Below are 17,296 nucleotides of genomic sequence, written 5' to 3'. Positions count from 1 at the left end.
TTCAAATTGATTTACAGACAATTCTGGGTCATTTGTTACTTTTGGTTGATATCAAGTCATTTTGATTTCTAAGGAAAAAGGCTGTGTTACGAGAATAAAATTGAAATGTTGACCAAAAAACAGCTTTTCTTTCTCCTGGAGTTGTCATTTTAGTGTAAAGCCCAAAAATGTAACATATAATGCCTGTAAAGTCATAAAACAACAAACGCAAACGCATCTGTGCAGTCTGACTGAGCAGGATTTTTGTCGCCAAATCAGTTCCATCATGGTTTCCATTTGCAATAATCCGTGAGTGATGCGATAACCTCCCCCGGACAACTTCCGCACTCTTCAAGATAAGACGAGACTGGAAGCGATCTGGGATATCAGACTTTCAAAGACACTTTTTCCCTCTTAAATTAAGAGCCGTCCACATCAAAAAGCCCAGCTGGAGTAGGCTTTTTGATCCAGCTAAGCTCTTTAGTACTGTAGAAGGGATACGCCAGCGCGTCGGGTTCGACAATGCATCATCTGTTTTCCCGGGAACATCCTCTACCGGCGCCGACGTGTGATTCGGGAGGCCTACGAGAGGCCTGCTCGGCGAGCGTGCGGATCTGGAGGACAAGATGACGAGATAAGCAGCTAAGAAGGGAAAAATAAGGAGAAAACGTTGGATTGGACTTTTACAAACCGTCAGTAGCAGTGATTCATGATCACTTAAAACACCGGAAATGATAACGTGTAGGCAATGTTATTCGAAATTACAGTACAATTAGCCCAATAATGGCCAACTCATTCAGGAATGAGGTCATTGTGACGAGTTGAAATCGTACAGCAAAGACATGACGTTAAATTCCGATTAAAAGCAGTCATTATCGCATGGTCAAAAGATGCAATTTTATGACAAACTGACTTTAATAAGGAACAAACGTTGTCATTTTAACATGAAAATTAAAGGCATGATGTCTGTTGGACAAGAATGATGACAGGAGAAAAAGAAGAGTTGTAAATTTAGCTAGAAAAAATGGAACGAAGTCTGGATTTTTTTCTAATATAAAAATAGTCAAAGTATCACAAGGGTAAAAAATATCATAATTTCTACATAGAACAGTGTGAACTTCACAAGATAGCAAAACTATGACCAAAAAGGTAGTAGAAAATTTACGTGAATTAAATTCAACAAAAAAGGACATTTTAATATTAAAAGAAATACTAAAATCTGGAGGAATTTTGAAGATTCATCATTCAATAACGATTATTTAATCCTTTGCGCTAGAGCATAAACATAACAGAACATAAATATTAGTGACTAAATCTACTTGCTGAGCAAAGGCAAGGCGACTTCTAAGTCTGCTAAGGGTGTAAACAATAAAAAGCCATGTTTACTGGGTAAGGCTTCAAGTTAATCCGTCGCTTCTCAGTCAAGTCGTTTGTCAAGTTGACAAATGACATCCATGGATGTCTATGGTAACACAGTCAATCGCCGCACATAAGTCAATTTAAACCAAAAGCAGTCAACAACAAAAGAATCTGACAAAATATGACAAAAGACTTTTGTGGTTTTAAAAAGAAACACTTCAAGTGTGATTTTGCCTCAAGATTTTCTTTTTTTTCTAATACGGAGCACAGTTTACAGCGGAATGTCTTTTAGCTAGTCGCTAAACTATCATTTAGTCCTCTACAAGATTGCCTTTTCATATTTTACATATGAATTTGTGGGCTGTGTATAGTCATTTTTTTCCGTCATATTTCGGCTGACTTATCGGCTAAGAGCTTTTTTAAAAAATGAGTGTTCTTCCATTTTTTTTAAAGTAAAAAAAGACAATTGAACCCAATTTAGTAACAACTTAATGACCATCATGACACCGCCAAGCTTCCAATAAGGACAGTGCCCTTTCTAGCATGTGTCACCTACCAACACAAACTAATTCATATTACCTGGAATATATAAAATCATTTTTTTTAAATGAAGACAGGTCTTAAGTCTTCCAGGTTTTTTTTCCGTCACGATTCAAGGTCCAAATCAAAGCCTGTTCTCCTCAAAGGAATTGTCCTCGGAATGGAAGCTCAGAAAGACTGTTCTGCTGCTGCCAGCGGCAACGCAGCCGTGCCGGGGGGCCGGCGTCCTCCAGGCTCTTGAACTCGCAGAAGCTCAGGCGGTTGAGGACGTCGTACACGCCGGCCTTGGAGGCCACCTGACGAAGAGATGAAAAGTGCAATTTGTCACATTCCCTCTTAAGTGGACGTTGGCAAAACACACGAGGACAATATGGAAATACTTCAGTGTTCTTTTTCTCGCTCTCCGAGCTTTGTGAAAACCCAGCAGGTCGTGCAGAGTCACGGTCAAGGTGACACAGCTGTCAAACACGCGTTCGACTTTGAGGGAGGAAACACCACGGACAACCGCAAACATCTGGCCGTAAAGTACAACTATGCAAACAGATACGGTCTGGCCTCGCAAGAACGTTGAAGATTAAATGCCTCGTTACAAGTGCCACGGGTTGCCAGGTTTACTCGTCAGAAAGTCTCGACGAAAGACATGTCTAAAAAAAAAAGTTATCGTACAACCAAGTACAATATTCGGACCACAGTCGAGACATATTTGGGTTTTCCAAGTAATAAAGCATTTAAGGATTTGACCTCTAAGTAATTCATTAATATACTTAAATGTACGCCATAATTGTTTTTTTTTTTAAATCGGAGATTTGTGCCAGCTGAAAATGAAGTCAATATTACCAAGAACTCGTATTTTTCAAGAACAACAACAACACCAGTGCGCACATTACAATGCTAACAAGCTGGATGTTGGACAATGATGATTACCTAACACCCTTAAATCGTATGTACAGTTAACATAAACTGTCTAAAATGATGCGATTGAGACAGATCGGATTTTATACAACGTAAAACGTTCAAAAAAACTGTAATGGTTTCCAATATGGAAGAAGTTGGCGGTGAATGTCCTGATAAGGTTTGTCTATGTCACAGACTTAACCAGTTATGAGTGGGTTTGGATTAGGGTTCGGTTTCTGGTTTGCGTGAGCCATTTTCTGGGAACAAATAAGTCGGCACATTGGAACTATTATGTCAGGAGATGGGACTCGCACACTAAATGTCAAAATTGGTACGGTTAAAGCTGGGCACTGAACCTGACTCATACGCTCTGCGAACCAGCTGTCTAAACAGTGGCAAATGCAACATCTGAGACAGCAACAGCATTGAAAAACAGCCAATAGCGAAATAACAACAACAAAAAATTGTTGTCCTGCAAGGACTACAATTTGAAAGCTTTTTATTCCCCTAAATGTGAAAAACACAGTGGAGAGGACACATAGTGCCCTTCAATAGGTGACCTCAGAGCACTAAATCCTCTTAAATGTTAAAAGAAAAATAACAACACTTCTAAACTTTTCCATTACATCCCTGGGGCACAAAATTGCTGCTTTTGAATTACGTTAAGATTATGTTGTCTTTTTTTTAGGAGGGTGGAGTTGTAATATTAGGACAAAAAGAGCAGATCAAATGACGTCATTTCTTGGAAAATAATTCATAACATTAAAAAAGGTAATTTTACAAGCAAGAACTCACAACAAAAATGTCAAATTATCCCTAAAATGCTCAGAAAATTATGCCAATTATATATTCATCTCACAGGCAGCAGATTGCTCGAGCGTGATCAGAAGGCCTTTGTTTAGCATAACCCAACAGCTGGGGATGACTGATACGGTATCCGCTTTATGAGTTCCTGCGAATGGTAAACAATTGTAATCCCATGACTTGTTGATTTTTCACGTTACTTGAAATGTCAGATGGGGGGATTGGTTTAATATTTGCAAACTGTACAAAGAAGCATTTGCTTAGAGTATACATCTGTTTAAATGTGATTAAACTGTGCAACATTGCATCGTTGTAATGCGGCATTTGCTTGTTGTGCAACACATAGATGGACATTTTTATTATTATGGAAAGTCCTTTGAAATGAGCCAACTTGCTAAACAAAGTAATATTAAAAACCTCAATGCAAAGAAATGGCTCCAAAACTAGTCTTTTAGATGGGAAATATGTATTAAGTTTCCTACAGGTTTCATTAAATATCAAGTAAGATGTATACAATACTTTTTAACGCCAGTTTAATTTATTATATTTTATGTATTATTTTATATTTCTTGAAAATGCCTTTTAAGCCTATGGTTTTTAACAGCAAAAATCTGCAAAACATGAATTTGCAATTGCCAAAATACATTATGAAAAAAAAAATACTATAAGTTGCTGTTGTCAAATACTATATTGCATACTAAGGACAAAATGTTCAGTTCTTTTCCTGTCATCTCTTGGTCTTCATATAATGTATAAGAGACGTCTTATTAGCCATCACCACATGTGACTGTGAACACTGAGCTACCTTCCGGGTTTCTTTTAAATGAGAAAATGCACACACATAGACACACACAAGACGAGCGCAAATTGTGTGACGGACAACACCCTTCAAACATGGCAGATTACATAAGAGTAGCTTAGTGTGGGCGGTGGTGGTGAGGACCCCCCGCTGCCACTTCTGACACTTAGAGCTTGTCATGAATGATCCCACCACGGTCACTGGTGACGGGCAAACGATCATAGCTGCAGGCCACCCGGCTCCGATTGGTTGGGAATGGGCCAGGCTCAGCAGCAAGTGGGCCACTTGACACACGTGCTGTGCCGATGACAGCTCAAACTGAGAGAGGGTCCTTTTTGAGGACCTTATTAATTTGTGGATTATGTATTGTCATTTCACTGTAAGTGCAAAACTATCAAAACAGTTCACTTGGAGAGTTTACGTCATCTCTTTTCTTGTTCGGGAATATATTCAACATGGGACTAAAACAATCCAGTCTAGATTTGCCTGTTGTGTCGCCGTAATCCAAAATCGTAGCTAATTGTAGACCTCAGTGTTTTATTAAATCCGCCCAAGAACTAAACGATTTTCCTGGGTTGAAAATTTGTTTTAGTTTTTTTAAGTTTTGGTTTGATTTGTCAATTTGACCAGGACCGTATAACCAAGTCAAGATGATTTATGTAGCCCCTCATAACAATACCCTAAAATGGCAATCAATCTTTACTGAAGTCTTACCCTTGCTGGCCTGGTTGTCAACTTAAAGTAAAAATGAAAACAAATACAGTAATACCTCGCCACATCGTGGCTCGACTATCACAGATTCAACACAATGGCTCCAATCCGCCAAATAACTATGAAAATTTTACAGTGTAGGAACAATAATACAAACATGAAATGGGGCGGAAAGGCAAGTCAAAATTGGCAAGAATTTCACTGGCCAGGAGAGGACAGTGTCTTCCTTCGGGACTTAAATAAAAGTCTAAATAATATTTAATAGACACCATAAAAACCCTGACCCTACATTGCTGTTATTCACCTAATGTGGCAGATCTAGAAACCCATACTGTGTACTGTAAAATTAACGTGTTTTGCACTATTTGGGAGGCAATACTTAAGGGTCTATCTACCTAACTATTGCCCTAAGTTAGCAAGGATAGGCTCCAGTACGCGTGTAACCTTTGTGCAGAAGAGGAGCACAGAAGAGGAAAAAATGACTTAAAAACTATAGGTTTTGTAGCATGAAGAATCGAACTGTGACCCTACAAAGTTTTCTGCTTCTTGTGAGTTTGAGTGTGAGTTTGTAGGACTATTTGTGCCTGCTCATGATATTCCAAACTTCTGACATTTCCAGGTCAAAGAGAACATGGCGAAGACAATTTATCAGATCTGGAAACCGATTAATGGAGGATCCTGGAACAACCCTCCCAAGAGTGCATGAAGGTAGGACAGCAAATTCCACCACATGTCTTAGACTACAGAGTGTTACCTCATCAGGGAAAATTTGCAGAAAATGTATCTTTCCAGTGCAAGTACTTTTCTGGCAGGCAAGTAATTGATTGATTAATTGGTTTTACCATCTTTAATAAATTACCATCGCAGAATGTCAAAGCAGCTCTTTTAGTCCCATTTTTATGTTTGGAAAGCCCTACTATTAACAATCAGACCTTGTCAAAACCACAGTCTTGTCGGCTTGGCTGTTGTATCACTGAAATCCAATCTTTTATCCAACCACTGACCTCAGTATTACTCAACTGGAACTAAAACTGTCCAAGATCTTGCGGCAAACCATAGTCAACGCCGGTTTGGTTGATGTCTGTGATCAGAATCAAACAATAAATCTTACTACCGGTCTCCGGGTGACTTGTCCTTGAGACATTGTCTTGGTTCTCACTTGACCACACAACCTAACCGCAAAGTGACTCCGGTGGGCAGAAACATGTAGTACAGTTCTTCAGGTTTTTTCAGACCTTTCCAATGCAAAATCCTTGGAGATTTGTAAGGGATTTAGCAGACATTGTGTGGCTATCTGATTCTTCTACCAGGTATCTTCTACTGGATAGGTTTGGGCCACAGCCAAGAGGTGCAAAACTCATCGTAGCCTGGTAACAATACCAAGATCTTGGAACTGTAGGACGTGTACTGGTGCTCAAACCACATTATATAACCAAAGGTCAATTCCACAATTAAACCACAGCTCTTCAGCTGAGGAGGGAAAAGCAATTCTCTAGGGAAAATGCAAAAGGTTGTGGGATAAAAATTCAATAAGTACGCAGACACTGTAGTCTGCTTGTCGCAAATCAATTTTACAAAAGTGATGGTAATCACAACAGATGTAAGGACGCGGAGGTAAACAATTACTACCGTGAAATATTTCAATGCTTTGTTATCTATTTATCAGACCACCTGTGGTCATCTAAATCATTTTGAACAAGACATTTTCACGTTGGATTATACAGTGAATCAAATTGTGGTGTAATTGGGAACAGAAAATAGGAGGCACATTATCTCTTTTGTCAAGCAGGATCTTTGAAGTTAGCAAAGAAAGCAACACAGGTTTGGTATGTATTGATTCTGTGCGGGTTCCCAGCATGAGCGAGCAAATTTTCAGGACACATATTTGGTATTCATAACAGGAAGGATATGCCTCTATTGAGCGAGCATATTTCTCTGACAGCTGTTTTCTCAGTGATTGTTCCAGTCCATTTTGGAATGTCGCCCCACTTTTATTCCGCCCCAATAAGGACAAAAAAGACGGCCCGGATTTTCATTCGACGGATTTCAAGCATTCTTTCACTTTGGCCAGTTTTTCCCGGGAACTTCTGGTTGGAAGACAAACTAGGAGTGCTTTTGGCAGAAACCCAACAAAGGTCAACTCTCGGTCTGCTTTTAAAATTTGAATCCAGTAAACATCTACATAGAGAGTGGATTTTATTAACTAAACCTCAATCCTGATGATTTAAGGGTTATAAATGAAATATGCGGATCAGTTAGCGGTGTACTTTATGTTTTTCATTGGGCTCTTTCATATTCATCAACTTTTCTTTTTGCATATAAATAATGAGTTTTAAAATACTTTTATCCACCATACTCAATCGTCTAGCTATGACATGGATACAAGCAATGTTCCCTCTAATTTTTTGTTTGTCTGGGCAGAAAGACAACCTCCCTGAGCACACCGAGTACCGGTATGAGTAACATCATCATTGCTCGCTATGGGCACACACCAGTATCACACCTGCCATAAGCAGATTTATGTCTACTACACATAAATGATTTAGTAATAATAAAATGTAATGATTAATATCTATGAATGGGTGGCCCGGCGGATGAGTGGTTCGCGCGTCGGCCTCACAGCTATAAAAAAAGGGGGATATTATTTTGTGCGCTCCATATGATTTGCTGTGCACAGAGAAGACGAGAGTAGTGCGCAATTGCGCACGCGCGCAGCTTAGAGGGAACATTGGATACAAGTTTGGGTCAATTTACTGCAGTAGAAGTAAAACTGAGGCTCCAATGAGACTGCAATGGACAACCACTGTCTTAGTGAACTGCTTTCTTTTGATTTCCTTTGTATGAAGATGCAATGGGTTTGTGTAAGGTCGAAAAGCCTGCCAATTTGGAAAAATCCACAATAAGAAATGAGTTACCTGCTCCATCCAAAGCGTAAAAGAACGCTGCCAGGAGTCCTTCTTCTCTAGGTGCAGGTATGTGTTGAACAGGATGAGGTAAATGTAGCGTTCTAAATACTGTAAACTCTTCAGCAGGAGTTTATGACACTCCTTCTCCGTCTTGCCGCTCTTGATCTGGAGAAAATCAGCACAAGGAACATGTGGATGAAAATTATGTGTAACATTTGCTGAAGAAAAAAAACAGAATAGAAATTTGGACACAGAGCCAATCTATTATAATTCATAATAGAACCCTTTTTGATTTGACATACAAATGGTGGTCAGTTGTATTTGTTTCATTTGCTTTAATGGAATAGCAATTGGACTTCCTTTTGAGGCGGATGTCAAAATAAACCTTTCAAACATATTTACAGATATAAATTTTTTTAAAGCTTTATAAGTTATGCATTGTTTCCATGATTTTTAAAGAATTATCCCTATTTTTTCTTTTGAAAACCTTGTCCCCCCCGGCCAAAAGAACCCTAAAACACGCAATTATCTAAGGATCAGTATTAATCACAAAGAATAACCTGCAATCTGAAAAGATCTCAAATTTTATCCAAACATAAAACAACCCTAATTATTTAAACGCATATTCACAAAGCCAGAAGGAGGGGACAAAGACAAAAAAAGTCTTCAATAGTTCACATTGTATTTTTATTTCCTGCCACTCATTTCAGAAAAATAAAGTGACAGGTGAAAAAAAAATTTGAAAACATAACTTAGTTTTCTGAAAGGAAGTATAGCAATTATGTCCAAAAGCTTTGGAATGTTAAACGATGATTCTGTGCAAAATAATGAACCGCTTTGTGGGTTTGATTGCGGTTGTGCCTATTACGTCAAACTGCATAGTTGGTGAAACTTTTCAAGGCTCTATATTCATTGTTGTTAATTTTTTTTTTTAATTTAGGTGGAAAAAGTACTCAAACTTTGTATTAAAAGCTGCCAAGATTAATCATCAAAAGGAAAACTTATTGATGATCAAATTAGTCAACAATTAAGTGAATAGGCCGTTAATAATTTAGAGCAATTGTTGACCTAACCTCATCCAAAACCTCTTTTTATCCTCTTAATAGTACAATTTTCATTTATCTATATTATAAGAGAAGTGTTTTAATCTTTTGTTGTTGTTTTTTAGCCATTGTTTGAATTTTTTTTTACATTTAAAAAGAAAAAAACACACTAGCTTATTGATTTATTTGAACCATTTGCCCCAAGTTCAAATAGATTGAACCTTTTTTTTATTTTAACCTGGTGGAAGTAGTTGGTAGTTGGTTGAAAATGTGCACCGCTCACCATAACACAATCATTCCAGAGCTGAATGACGCAACGGGGAGGTTTCCTGTCCATTCCCAGACAGCCAAATGATTCACGGAGGGGGAGAAACATTTGGACCAAACGAGAGAATGTGCTCTTTGTTGTTAACACTCAAAAATGTTGCATGCTTTGCCATACGTTTTGTGCTTTCTAGGAAAGCCCAATTACCACATGTCCCTTGCACCCCCGCAAAACGTTCACAGGGCACAGCATATCGGCATAAATATACATAAAACTCCAAGTACAAAAAATAGTTTGCACTAAGAAAAGTACAGATATGATTATCTAACAGTAGCGGGATTGCATCTGGGTAATTTATATAATTGCCAACGAACTTATTTTACACAGAATTATGTGCATAGTGATGATTAGCACCTGCAATCCATCAACCGGAGAGAAAAACAGTTTTGGATGATTTGGCATCCTTGAACAGCGCATCTGAAAGGTGCAGGAGAAGCGGTAACCAAATGAGGGGCGATAGAAGAGCGAGTCCTTGCTCAAGTAAACAATTCGAAGCAATTCCGTGTATTTTACACGGACATTTGTTTCACCAGAGTTATCATAGACAGGTTTCTCCTCACTAAATAGTGTTAGTTTCTCTTCCACTGACACTTTTAACTGCATCTCTCGAGGTAGTCTTGCAAACTTTCCATAGTGAAAACCAGACTCAATGTGCCAAACACTTGGTTTGCACCCCTTTTATCATCAAGAAAGTATGTCGGTTGCTTTAATCTGAGCAATAGAAAAGTAGAGTATTCAGCCAGTCCCGCAACGATCATGTCAAGTTGTTAACCGTGTATGAATTTCCACCCCATCTATTCTTGAATCAACTTTCCAGTTGAAATGTAAACCCCAACCGCTGTTCTCTCTCTCTCTCTCATCTAAACTGTATACATCACACCACATCTTTTTGATTGACATTTCACACGTTCAAATGAAGGTGTTGGACAACACTAAAATCTTCGTGCGTGCTCAATTGCTTTGCCAAGTTCCCAAGTCACATGGTGAAAAGGTCAATGGAGGTTTCAATCTGACTGACATCTGGTGCCAATTATCAGACGAGAGGGTGGGGGGGGGTGTCGGGTTCGAGTGATCCATATTGGCCCTTCTAGGCTCGCACAAGCGGTCATTCATCACATCAAGCAGCGAGCCTCCCACTCAAATCCTAAACCAAACCTCGACCTGTCTGGAATGGACAGGCAGCCTACAGATGCACCTTTTGACACACACACATACGACCCTCATGTATGACTCAATGCACAGACTGGCAAATGTCAAACATGTGTAGACTTATAGGTGGGCTGGCAAGTGATAGATGGAATGGATGTTCCCTACGTGTGGTGTCTGTGTCCTAGGGATGGGATAAAATGGTTAGACATCTATAAAGGACTCTCATTAAAACGAATTAGATGAAGTGGTTCAGGTTTGGAGTTGGGATGCCGTCCCAGACTCAGGGTGAGGTGTTCCCAAGCAGAAGGGAAGAGAGACCCAGGACATGTCAGATTGACTGTCTGTTGGTTGACCCGGAAAAGTGTCCGGATTCACCCTGATAGACGAAGTGGCTTGAGAGATGGAGTTTTAGGCTTTTCTGCTGAAGTTGATACAAAGTACTCTGGTCAAACAAGTGTCCCTCCCCAGTACAGATTCCCAGTGTTGTTCTAGATAAAGTTAGAATACCATGGTCCTAAAACTCTTGACCTGGACTTCATCTGACTCTTGTTTCAATCTTGGCCATAGTCTTGATTCCCAAAATTCTAGAGTTTAACTTCATCTCAGTGATTCCTGTTTTCAAGCAAGTCTAAGTTGTGTTGATTCTGGTATTGAGCACACATTTAATCAATTGATTGACGACTACCCCAGTAATGAATGACTTCAAAATGAGTATGGTTCTTGAATTGGAATTTACAACCGAATTATTGGTGAGGACTCGGTGTACTTACGAACTGCGCATACTCTATCACATACTCCCACCTCTGTGATATGACTCTCATAACTTTGAACACTTGCAACCCTCTTGTCAATGCTCAGATGATCGGAGTAATATTGTTATCATGCATACTCGGCTATTTAAGGAGTTATTACCTGCAGTTGTATGAAAGAAACATGACATTATTGCATCCTTATTTTAAAAACACAAAAGAAAGCAATCTGGAAAGCCACTTGCAGGTTCTTTCAGACTGACGTTTTGCAGAGCCAACCATCCATACGCCCGCAATCAAACGTATATATCATCTGGCCTAAGGCTTCGGGAGTGAGTAGTCTCAGAGTCGGGAAGGAGGAGGGGGAAGATGTTAATAGCTTCTACAGATTCCGTTCCTCTGTCTTTTTCCAGTTGCTCAGCCACAATGTCACGATGAAATCCCCCGAAGTCGAGGTGGATTTATCGGAGCGGGCTCGGTGGAAACCGCATACTGTATAAGCAGGAGCAAATTAATGCAACTCTGTGCTTATGCGGTGAAGACTCTTTAAGGTTTCGTGCGTCATGACCTCTGGTAGAATGCGTATCCGACATACCTTGAACATTTAAACAGTCCTTGCCAATGTTCAGGCTTGAAGGAGGAAAAAAAACTCCCAACGACGAGTAGTGACTTATTAATGCATTTTTTTTAAATGTACGGAACATAATGCAAAAGAGTCTCCAGAGAAAGGTTACAAAAGGCTATAAGGAAAACAGGAGATTTTTCACAGCGCTAAGTAGGGTTTTGCCAAATTTCTATTGACATGCTGAAATTAACCATTCATTATCCTTGCTGCTTATCCTCACATGGGTCTCACAGGGTGCTAAAGCCTATCCAGCCCAACTATGGGTAGTAGAGAGGGTTGATATTAACCCAATTCCATACCTGTCAAACCAAATTGTTTCCTTATTAGTAATTGAAATTCCCCTTATCAAGCGTTAAAAACCGTACAAACAACGCGGCAAATTGCTTTGAGGAACTTGTTGAAATAGCTCAAAGCTTAAAACAAGGGAAAACCCATGTAAATATTACCAAGTTTTGATGACTGTTTTTCAACCACACTTTCACAAAAAATATTTTTTGTCCCTCACCTCTGCTTTTGGAGGACAATGTTCAAAACTGAAATGGGTTCAGCATCCTTGGCTAGCAATCTGTGACTTTCTTTTACGAATTTATACATACATTCTACGGATATTGGCTGCTTCTGCTTTTTAGCACTCAACCCTTACTGACCCATAAAAGCAAAATTTGCACATGGAGCCAAAGCAGAAAAAAAAGAAAAGAACACTGCCAGTACTTACAGAAAAGCCATTAACGATACATTTACGCGGAGTAATTATACTGGCAAGAAAGGAAATCTGTGTAAAGTGACTGCAATCAAAGTATTTTGAGTCAATCGGTTAAAAAAAAAGTTTTTTTCTTGGTCTCAATGATTGTATACTGATTGGCTCTTGTACTATACCTCAAAAACAATCAGAATATCAACCAGTAATCATCCAAAAACACCGAGGCAACCACAAAAATAAAGTACTTACGACCATTATGTTTGACCATTTTAAACTGCATTTTACCTCCGGCTACTTTCTACCTGGTGTGAACAGAAGGGCAACACCAAATAACAGGCCGTTAGTCATCAGCATACAGACTAAAAAACATTGCCTTTGAATAAATTAACTTTAAACTGCATATAAAAATGCTTCATTACATTTTTGGCTGATTTCTGAAGTTCGACATGAGCAAAGCAGGCTTCCAATAAATCCGACACATCCAATAAAAAGTATAGTATGAAGGTGTTTTGGCCACCTAAAAATAAATTAATAAGTGCATGCAGTGTATTTTCAGCTCTATTTTAAATGGGTCTACTTAATACAATTAGCCCTCCTACATTTTATAATTAATAATTATAAAAAAAGCTAAGTGCATTGGCCCTCTATTACAACCTTCCTTGCTTTTGTAATGATGTTTGCTTTTGAGAATTGTGGAGAATAATGGAATGATACGTGGATATAACGGCTGAATTGAGAACAAATTGATTTTCCAATGAAACGTTTGTAGTTCATTTTGATTTAAAATTTATCATTGGTTTTCCATAAATTAGAACACAACTATTCTGTTGCTTTTAATTAGCAAGCCATCAGAATTTGAGCGGTTTTGATGTATTCAATGCCATTTAAAAAACAATCACCTGTACAAAATATAAAGCCGTTCTTTCAATGAATGAGGACCGGTTGGTTCAATGGCAAATTATGCTCAATTATTTGTGAATGATTTTTCTATATCATATTTTTAAAGATTTTAAGGCCATGTCATGTTAAGTCTTGAAAATACGAATTCCTCTCCCACCCAGTTTGAGGACAGTGCGATTCAATCGCCGAATAAAAATGGAAAGACAGATTTCTGTTAATTGCAGTATGGATGCACTTACGTAAAAAAATCTGCACACTCGCTACGTACATGAAAGTGTACAAGGCGCCTGCTCAAGCCAACTGGAAGCGTTGAGCTTTCGCTTTAATCCCAACCTCCATCTTTCCAAAAGACGTGCCGCGGCTTCCCCTCGGAGAACCTGCACACAAGGCGTTCTCCCCTTTCCCCAAATATTTTTCCATTCCCCCATCCAAACCGTGGGGGCCCGTCTTTTTGGACACACTGTGATTTGCCCTCATTCATTCTTAATTTGTGCATTTCATGAGTGTACCCGCGAGGAAGGAGAGTATTAGGAAGCACTAGCTAGCCTTTTAAGCCCAAATGTGTGGCAAGACCAGTGTGTAGAGAAAATATCCAATTTTCCACAAAGTAAAACTGATCGGTCACGCAATTTTCAAAGGGTGCTCCATGGCTCCTGCTTGATTTGACTGTGTGACGAGTGTTTTTTTCCCCCCAAAGAGATTCTTGACGACTCTCCCACGCGACATTCCATGTTTGGTACTTTTAGGAAAGCACGAGGATTTATTTGAACTAGTAAGGGCTTGGAGGAGCTGATAAAAAAGCATGACCGGACATTTGGTCGAACGGACGTTTGGTCGAACGGACGTTTGGTCGAATGGACGTTTGGTAGAATGGACGTTTGGTCGCCGGGTGCGCTCGCTGTCAAATTATGACCGAGGGTTTACTGTTGATATTTTGATATTAGATATTTAGATATTAAACACACTCTCTCTCTCTCATGATTATCATTTTGAGAGCTGGTTTCAACAGTAACAACCCGGCGACCAAACGTCCGTTCTACCAAACGTCGTTCTACCGAGCGTCCGTTCGACCAAGCGTCCGTTCGACCAAGCGTCCGTTCGACCAAGCGTCCGTTCGACCAAGCGTCCGTTCGACCAAGCGTCCGTTCGACCATAAAAAAAGACGTGATGTCCCTTTTAAGGCAAATTGTTCATTTTCATTCTGTAAAAATGATAGTTTTTCTTGACACACTTAGTGATTTTGGCAGTTCGTTAAAAAGCTGTTTTCTTTTCTTGAAACAACAGATAATTTTGACACCTTCCTAACATAAGCAGCCCTAACACTCCTCCTAAAGTGTGACTTCTACCTAATGTAAGCAGTCTTGATACACTCTTCCCAAAGTGTGACTTCCACATGCAAGGTACTGTCGCTGTCAATGGCAGTATATTAGTTTATATGGAAATGTGCCTTATCACGCCATATTATATCATTCTCCAAATGTCAGCCCGGGTGTGAATCGGATAGGGCACCTGTCAACACAATTGTAGCGAGGTAAACATTGAAGACAAGCGCAAGCCAGTAAAGCTCGCCGGAGGGGGGTCAATCCCCTCCCTGCCTTTTTGGCTGCAAAGCTGGGAGATGCATGTGCCACGTGGGGGTCACGCCTGGTTGGCAGGATGGGGATTTATAGCCACCCCCCCTCAACCCCTATTTTCCCCCTCCTCAGGGAGCTGCTGGATCTTTCAGGTCCCAGGGTAAATATATGTTTTTCTCCATGGAAGACACATTTTCCAACCGCTGGGGAAGTGGAGGATGGGGGGCTTTAAGGCAATGGGGGTGGGGGTGTTCCCCTATAAGAGAGACAGACTGGTGCTGAAATTTTCCCCTCTTCCAGCTACATCTGGCACTGTTTATCACCTGGCCTGCTGCTTTCAAGCAAAGAGGAAAGGGGGCGGTGCACAGGGGGGAAGAAAGCGGAGATGGGGAAACGGAGGGGGGGGAAGCAGTGCCAACGTGTGGCCTCCGGATAAATGGGTCCTCATTTCAAGACGGATTTTACGCTGGAAACTCATTTGTGTCAGTTACTAAGTCCAAGCTAAACAAACTCGTCGTGCTAAATGCTGCAAAAAAAGGACGTTTTGAACTGAGCTTGAACCGACGTCAAAATGGGCTCTTTGCGGATGTTGTGATGTGAAAACTGACAGAAATTTTAACACGCGCACTCTCACCATGACCGCAAATATTCGTGAATGTAGTTTAATAATGAGAAATGTTCTTGGTAACGTGGATACGTAACAGATGCGGTCGTGGAATTGGAAATCAAGAAAAAAAGTTTTCGCTAATAACCCTATTATTATAGCCGTAATGTCAGTTAGCACAGCGTTAAGATGAAAACCCCTTACTAATTCTACTTTTACATCCAAGTATAAGATGTTTTATATACACGATGTACGGCCATGAATTTACTTTACATATTCCTTCTGAAAATGAAAGGTGCAAGGCTTCGGCCTTTCAGATCGGTTGCTTTTCCACCCAGCATCACAAAGCGACAAGCACAGGAGTAAAATATTGGCCCGAGACAATACAGCCCATTGTGAGGACCCCCGAGTGGGCCCGGAGAGCGGGTCCGGGTGCCTCCGGCTCCTCTGAGAACAGCTAACAGTGCACAGAGGCGCGATGATTACAATGTTTGTTCAAAAATGGATAAAACAGAGCCTCTGTCTATCAGAGCAGAGTCAAAAGTGACTTTTGTTCTCTTCCAGCTTTGTTAGTTTGCCTAGAGAAAAACCCGTAAAACCAATGTAAGCCGGTTACAAAACATAATATGTCGCTAATAAATCTTTGACTCGGTGCGTGAAATTCCTTTTCACACCAATTTTCCGCGACAAGTGAGGAATTCCCATGATGACTTCCTATCTCGTAACATTGAAAAAGTGATAGATGAGCTATCGAAAAATCCGGAGACGGATTTGAAGGAACATTTCATTTCCTTCACTGCTTTTCTTGGCTGCTTTTCACCCAAGCGGCTTCCATTAAATTACATCATAATCAATTTTTCCACGCTGGGCAGCTTCGCAGCTGAATTCCTTTCATTCATGTGAGCTGGCTGGAGCTCAGGTGGGTGAAAGTGGACCTTATGAGATCTGTGTCTCCCTCTATGGGGTGCTGAGGGTAAAGTACTCAATGCTAGTGTGGAAGGAAGCTGCTGACCTGTCTGTAGGTACAGATGATGATCTCCCTCAGGTGGTAGTGCATAGGCGTCATGGTCTCGGACACCGAGTCCAGAGCCGTGTCCACTTCTCGTTTCATCCGGTGGCCATCGGGGAGCAAGCGCACCAGCTGCATGACAACCTGCGAAAAGAACGTTCCATTGAATACAAAATTCACAGCCGTTTAAGCTTCAGTGGTGGATGGACTTGAACAAAAATTAGATTTTTTTCACAAATATATGCCACATAGACTTCCAGTGAATTTGATAAACATCCAAACTATATGCATTGGGAAACTATTTACACTTGGAAGTCTATTCTGTGAATGCTAACCAATAAATTAAAGCATTGGAATAGTTCAGTAACGTGTATAAAAAGTTAATTCCATTCTAAGTAATATATTTGGGTGGTTGCAGAATGACACTGTCATCTACTGGTGATATTTACATACTGCTAAATTTGAGTCAGTAGTTTAGTGTATATGATCTTCTAACAAAGGAAACAAATATTCTTACGAGATGTAAAAAGATTTAAAAACAAAAAGAAAAGATAACAAGATTAAAAGTACAGTTTAGGATTCAAAAATATTTAAAGGAGAAAGGTCTCATATTTTTAAAGAATGTA

General features: G+C 39.9%; 2 protein-coding genes across 6 annotated transcripts in view; one reads left to right on the top strand and one right to left on the bottom strand.

Annotated features, from left to right (window-relative positions):
* ndr2 (nodal-related 2) overlaps positions 1 to 17,296 on the top strand; it is a 40,376-nt gene that overhangs the window by 3,257 nt on the left and 19,823 nt on the right. The window contains exon 3 of the mRNA XM_077626269.1: positions 5,706 to 5,794. The gene's annotated coding sequence lies outside the window, so the exon portion shown is untranslated. The remainder of the gene's footprint in view (positions 1 to 5,705; positions 5,795 to 17,296) is intronic.
* The window catches only part of pald1a (phosphatase domain containing paladin 1a), a 30,746-nt gene continuing 15,171 nt past the window's right edge, over positions 1,722 to 17,296 (bottom strand). For all 5 annotated transcript variants that reach the window (XM_077626266.1, XM_077626265.1, XM_077626268.1 and 2 more), the window contains exons 18-20: positions 16,674 to 16,814; positions 8,002 to 8,157; positions 1,722 to 2,174 (exon numbers count right to left, since the gene is read on the bottom strand). In XM_077626266.1, coding sequence (XP_077482392.1) covers positions 2,019 to 2,174; positions 8,002 to 8,157; positions 16,674 to 16,814 — 453 coding nt within the window. In that variant the 3' untranslated portion in view covers positions 1,722 to 2,018. The remainder of the gene's footprint in view (positions 2,175 to 8,001; positions 8,158 to 16,673; positions 16,815 to 17,296) is intronic.

Source organism: Stigmatopora argus, chromosome 18, assembly GCF_051989625.1.
Source record: "Stigmatopora argus isolate UIUO_Sarg chromosome 18, RoL_Sarg_1.0, whole genome shotgun sequence".
Classification (NCBI taxonomy): Eukaryota; Metazoa; Chordata; class Actinopteri; order Syngnathiformes; family Syngnathidae; genus Stigmatopora; species Stigmatopora argus.
This window is presented reverse-complemented; position numbering and strand designations above follow the sequence as displayed.